General features: G+C 58.2%; 1 protein-coding gene across 2 annotated transcripts in view; it reads right to left on the bottom strand.

Moving 5' to 3' along the window:
- Window positions 1–3,223: 3,223 nt before the first annotated feature.
- SYDE1 (synapse defective Rho GTPase homolog 1) overlaps window positions 3,224–6,596 on the bottom strand; it is a 19,962-nt gene continuing 16,589 nt past the window's right edge. For both annotated transcript variants that reach the window (XM_026660271.1, XM_026660270.2), the window contains exons 7-8: window positions 5,599–5,830; window positions 3,224–5,439 (exon numbers count right to left, since the gene is read on the bottom strand). In XM_026660271.1, coding sequence (XP_026516056.1) covers window positions 5,000–5,439; window positions 5,599–5,830 — 672 coding nt within the window. In that variant the 3' untranslated portion in view covers window positions 3,224–4,999. The remainder of the gene's footprint in view (window positions 5,440–5,598; window positions 5,831–6,596) is intronic.

Genomic DNA, 6,596 nt, shown 5'->3' with positions numbered 1-6,596 from the left:
TGCAGGGGCAGAGCCTGGAGCCAGCTGCCCATGCAGAGAGGAACAGTTGTACCTTGAACCCCTGCCAGAGCAGCAGGCATGACCTGAGGGCTTGCAGGCCGTGCTCCTCCCGTGTATCCTTTCTGCCCATTCCAGCTGCAGCAACTGGCACACATTGCAGTTTTAGGCTGAGGCCAGTAGGGGGGCCTTGCTGGCCTTCACACGGCACTTGAGCAGTGGAAACATCTATTCCTGGGGGAATTCTGCACCACTGCGCAATGCAGCATTTGCACAGAATTAATGTTCTGTGCAGAATTTTCCTTTGTGCCTGCAGAATTGGCGCTGCTAGCTGCCCGTAGGGGCCACTGGACTTCGCAGAGCCCAGCTCCCAAATAGAAGATGCTGCTGGGGGGAGGGGGTCAAAGCTGGAGTCATCCCAGCAGCTGCAGTTCCCAGCATGCCCTGAAGGAAAAACGTAGGGTAACCAGACGTCCTGATATTTCGGTGTCTGTCCCACGTCCCAACCGATCTTTGGTCAGGACACATTTTGTCCTGATATCCACTGGCAGCACTGTTTTTTTTTTTTTTTTTTTTTTCGTGGGGGGGGGGCCCCCCCCCCCCCATGTGTCCCAATATTTTCTTCCCCTCATCTGGTCACCCTAGAAAGAGGTGGCATGCAGGAAATTCCATACAAGCCCTGGACCCAGCATCCGGTTGTTTCTCCCTCTGGGGGGTAGGAAGTGTGGGTGTCTAGGCTGGGGGGGCATGGCTGGGCTGTGCAGAGGAAGGGGTGTGGGTGCCTGGACTGGGGGGCACCTCGCAGCTGAGCTCTGGAGGGAGGGGATGTGGGTGTCTGTCCTCCCCAGCTGGGGCAGGGAGAGAGAAGAGGAATTGGGTTGTTGTAGGGGTTTCTTTAACTCTCTACCCCTGGAGGAAGTTCATTTGTTGTCTGTATTGTTACAGATATAGTTGCTGACAGGTATTTTGAACTAAATTATCAAAATAGTTGACATTGATGTGAGTACATTGTGTTATTGTTACAAAATATGCAGAATTTTAAAATATTCTGCACAGAACTTTTAAATTTTTGGTGCAGCATTCCCCCAAGAGTAAACATCCCTGTTCCTGCCTGCAGGGACCCCCGGCTCCAGCACAGTGACACGGCCCAGCAGCTAGGAAGGCAAAGCTGGTGCCTACAGCCACCCAGGGAGGGCAATGAAGGGGACAGCCCTTCCTGCCCAGCTCCCCGGCTTGATCCCACCCAGCCCTTGCTGCCATGGCCTGAGTGTTCTGCACCTACAACAGCTGGGTCGGAGGCAGCTGGAGCCCTGGCAGAGGCACCCTCTTGCCCTGGTGAATGTGGCCCCAACCCTCTATGTGTGCACACACAAACGCACACACCCAATAGCAGGTGTAGCCGGTGTCCTTTATTGCTGGTGTTGGCAGTGGGCAGGATGCCCTGGCGTGCATACATAGGTACCATGCTGACTCCCAACCTGGCATGGGCATTTCCTTAACACACACAATAAGTAACCATCCCCAACTCCCCATGGCTGGGAGTGCCAGGCAACGGGGGGGAATGGCTGGACCATGCAGCCTCCTCCCCAGACAGGGCACCCCAAGCAAAGCTGCTTCTATAACATGGTGGCACTCCGCTGTGACCCTCTTCTTCAGTCCCAGCCTCATCCATGGCAGGAGAAACTGCAGCCCTCCCTTCACATTCACGTGGGTTCCCTTTGGGTGAAGGGCCACCGCCCCCAAACTCTGGGCACTTTTCCTCCCTGCCCGAGCAACTCAGAAGGGGGCTACTGGGCCTTGGGCTTTGAGAGGGGATGGGGTGAATTTCTATTGGAGCCTGGAGTGAGGGGAAGAGTGAGTGTCATGGTTTTAACCCCTTCCCTCTGCATGGTTTTACCCCTTCCCTAGGCTTTTCCCCCCTATAACTGAATATTTGATAAAAAATTGTGAAAATCTATACGTTAAATACCCACACGGAGCAGCCAGTCTTCACGAACATGCGCACACACACACACACAAACCACATTCCTACACCACACACATCCCACCTCCAAAGATGTACACACAAACACCCCACTACACACAAACATACACACACATCCCACTCACAAACCACCCCCCCAAAACATGCACACGCACCACATACAAACATGTTCCTACACCACACACAAACGGCCATCCCCCACCTCCTCAAATGTACACACAAACCACACCCCTATGCCCTCCCACACACAAACATACACACACACACACGCAAACATATACACAAACTACACCCACCTGACACCACACACACATCCAAATATGTACACACACACGCACCCTACACTGCACACCCACCCAAACATGTACACCCCCCCACACACACACCATACATACACAAGCAAGAAATATAAAGCTGGCCTCTCCAGTACCGGGCTCCCTGGAGTGTGGTTGTGTGGGGGGATTGGGTGCATTTCCATGAGGCCCTGCAGTGAGCACCCTGAGGGAGCTGTGCCCAGGCGCCTGGCACACTGAAATCAGCGCTGCAGGCGCGGGCTCTGCAAGGCACAGCAGCATCGGATATCCCAGCAGTACCCAGGACAATGCCAGAGCTGGCCTGGGTGCAAGAGGGCAATTGATGCCTTGAGCTTAGCTTGGGGCCAGTCTGCCCATGTGTTGCCCTTTCATGGGATCCATTTGGGGAAAGGCACAGCTAGGGAATCACCTCCCGCTCCCCACCAGCCCTGAGCACCACCCCGCCCCCCAGCAGGGCCCCAGCTTGGAGCTCCAAGGAGGCGGCACTGCACGGAAGCCAGGGTCCTTGGTGCAGCCTGTGCACTAGTTTCCCCTACTCTGTAATGCAGAAGGTGGAGGTGACAGCCAGTGAGCTGAGGCCTCCAGATCACATCCAGGGCTGTGCCTGCTGCTGCTCAGTCAAGAGTGCATGGGAGGCCTCCCTGCCAGGCCTGGCCTAAACAGCAGGCACAGGGAAAGCCCAGGCTGGAAAGAGCTGGGGGCTTGGCAGCCAACCCCAGGCCCTGGATTCTCAGTGTCAGCCGGCACCAGGGTGGGGCAGAGACTGGGAGACCAAAGATGCCCATGAGAAGCAGCAACAAAGAACTCCAGGCCCCAATCGCTTGCTCATGCTGGTCTGTCCACGTGCCATGGGATCCCAGGGCTGCAGCCCATTCTCCCCTAGGGTGACCAGACAGCAAATGTGAAAAATTAGGACAGGGAGTGGGGGCGTAATAGGAGACTATATAAGTAAAAGACCCAAAAATTGGGACTGTCCCTATAACATCAGGACATCTGGTCACCTAGTCTCCCCTCACTGTTCCACCAAGAGCTGCAGCCGAGTAGGATTGGAGGCAGCAGCCAGGCTGGGGGAGGATGTAAACATGGCATCAAGATACTAACTAATGCCATGGCAAGCTGAGAGTGAGGTGCCATGACTGGCACAGCCCCTCCTCCTCCCTGGCAGGGTGCAGTGGATTGTGGCTTCTGTGTGAAGCAGCCCCGGAGCAGAGCACACATGATGGAGGTCAGAGACCCTTATTGATATTCTAACACTATGCAGGGGGGATGCCTCGCCTGGGATGGTGGGAGGCCAGGAACAGGCCTTAGCCCTGGCCCAAGGCTGCCCCCCACCCAAGTGGCACACAGGGTGGCACTTAGTAGCAAAACACTGACTGCGAGGCCAGTCCCACAGCAGACCAGACTGAGCCCACTGCAGCTAGAGCCCCGGGGCAGCCCTGACACCCATCTTCCTGAGACCCATGTCAAACTCCCACCTGCCAGGAAGGCTCCACTTGGGATACCAAAAGGGGCATCAAAACTCACCACCCTTGGGGGCTGGGAGGGCTGTTACCCCCTGAAGGCTCCCTGCTGACCAGAAATACATGCCACGGGAGGGATAGGTACATGGTGCTCCTGACCCGCCCCCTGTGCCATGCCCAGGGCCTGGCACTACCTTCCTGACTAGCCTGCATGAAGCACCATATTGGCACAGCTGCTACGGCCTGGAAAGCCCACTGCCAGGGTCACACAAGCAGTGCCCACAAACTTCTGCTCCAGCCCAGCCAGGGGACAGGCTCAGGCTCACAGGCTCATTCTTTGGCTTCTGAAATGCAGAGGCAAGGAGAAGGCTCAGGAGGGAGCCGCTCCCCCTGCCCTGTGTGCTCCCTTCACATGGTATTGCCCCAGGGCAGAGAGCCAGGCCAAGGGAACGCCAGGATCCAGGCTCCTCCCAGCCTGTCACACAGGACTATGATGCTGCCCTGTAGCCAGACAGAGCTACTATGTCACCCACGGTAGGCTGAGAGTGACAAACACTGCAGCAGTGAGTGACCCTGAGTGCAGCCCCATGGCTGGCTCAGCCCCTCATCCATACTCCAGCCCCAGAGCCCCAACCTCAGTGAGCTGCCACACAGTGGCCTGGTGGAGCACTGCCCTGGTGTCTCCAAGCTCCCATCCCTGCTGTGCAAATCAAAAGGCTGCGAGAGCCAAGTGCTACACAAATTTGGTCACTCTCCAAATGGCTTTGGCTCAGTCTCTGAGTTCCTATTAATACTGGGAGCTTGGCGGCCACACCTGGGTGCGTGCCCCTGGGAGCTCGGCGGCCACACCCCGGCGTGCACTGTGTTGGTCTCTCCAGAGCTCCAAGCCCAGAGGGCAGAGTGTGCTGGAGCCCACGAGAGCGCATGAGAACACCTCCTGTACACTGTACCTGCTGCTCAGGGCCCGTTCCTGGGCAGGTTGCTGTATTAAGGCTGACGGCATGAGTCATGGCCTGCTACAGGGCTGGGCCAGGCTCCTGAGCGTGGAGCCTAAAATTCTTTAGCTGAAGCCCCACCATCTGGTGCCTGGCACCTCCCTGCTGGTGTCAAGGCCCCAGGCTGTGCCCAGCTCCCACCACATGGCTCGTGTTTTGGTGACACTGGAGCCCGGCGGGGGATGTGGATGGTCCCAGGGAGCATAGGGGCAGGGGGAGCCAGGCACTGTGGTGGAGCAGCCAGGCCACTCACAGGCACACGTTGATCTGCTTGGAGAGCTCTCGCTCCAGGTCCAAGATGAGGGCATCGAAGTCCTTCAGGTTCAGGCGGGGGCTGAAGGGCGCATCAGGGTCGTCAACCAGGGCAAAGTCCCCCACGAAGACCGTCTGGTTGGGGCCGCCCAGCCCCTCCCGCAGGTCCAGCACCTCATTCTCGCTCTCGCTGCCGGCCACCTCGGCGTAGCTGACCTCGTGCCCCGGCCCGGCCACCAGCCCATACTCCTGGCTGCACACACTCCACTCCCCAGCGTAGCGGTTGGTGGGGGGGCTCTCCAGGCCTCGGGGCCGGTGACGAGCCACCACCTCGCTCTCCAGCAGATCCAGCCGCAGTGCAGGACAGCGCCTCTGCCGCAGGCAGGTGGACTGGGCCCTTTCCCGGCCCGCCACGCCACGCCCTTTCCTGTAGGGGGCTGGGGAGACAGATCGCAGTTACCGCAATGCTCTCCTCCCACAGCCAGACAGGCCAATCAGGGGCTTCAATCCCAAGGGGAGACGCCCCGGCGGCACGCTCGCCCCCCACCCTGCAGCAGTCCTGTGGCCACACACTCCCTCCCCTCAGCTGCACTTACCAGGCCAGGCCTGCAGCAGATAGTGCAGCACCTCAATGTGCCTCTTGAAGTCGACAGCACTGGAGATCTCCTCGCAGTGGGCGTAGCTGCGGGCCCTCTGGCGCCATGGCTCCTGATTCTGGTTGAGCAACACTGGCCCGAAGCATACGGCAATGTTCTGGGAGTTCATGCGGTTAAAGTCGTGGAAGGAGGACACCAAGCTGAGATGGTCCAGCAGCACGGTCAGGGTAGCCTGGGGAGAGGGGAGCATCAGTCCAGGCCCTGCCCCTGCCCCACCCACCCAGTTTTGTGGGCTCAGGATCATCCCAGAAATCCCACGTTTTTGTACCTCAGAGGTCACAGCCTCAGTCTGTGCCCAGCTGCCAGGCTCCTTGGAGGGAAGGTACCTGACTCGGAGAAGCTGGGGGAAGGAGGGACGGCCTGACACTGAAGCCTAGGTGGCTGGAAGCTAAAGCCAGATAAATTCAAACGAGAAATCAGGCACAAATGTTTACCAGGGATGGGGATGAACCACTGGCCCAAACTCCAGGGAAAGTGGTGGATTCTCTGTCTCTTGATGGCTCCAAAGCCAGGCTGGGGCCGGGCTGGGAGATGCTTTAGCCAAGCACAAGTTACTGGGCTCAATACACAACATGGGGGTAACTGGGTGACACGTAAGGGCCAGTGCTGCCCAGGATGTCAGACTGGGTGATCTAATGGTCCTTCCTGGCCCTAAAATCGGTTAATCTATGAGAACTGTGATATTTCCTCTGATCTCACTGCGGTGAAACCCCTCAATCCCAAGGGGCAGCCAACCTGGAAAGCAGCCCAGGATCTTAAGCCCCAGCAGTGAGCAGCACTGGCTACATGCCTGAAGCTGTGCCAGAGGAGTGCCCAGCTCCCATGTATCCAGCGCTGTAACAGGCATGCGCAGCCCATGTGCGCAGCAGGGGCAGCGCTGGCTCCGTGCCAGTGGCAGTGCCAGGCGTGCCCAGCCCCCGTGTGTGCGGCAGGGGCAG

This window comes from Terrapene carolina, unplaced genomic scaffold (genome assembly GCF_002925995.2).
Source record: "Terrapene carolina triunguis isolate 2854851 unplaced genomic scaffold, T_m_triunguis-2.0 Scaffold746, whole genome shotgun sequence".
Classification (NCBI taxonomy): Eukaryota; Metazoa; Chordata; order Testudines; family Emydidae; genus Terrapene; species Terrapene triunguis.
This window is presented reverse-complemented; position numbering and strand designations above follow the sequence as displayed.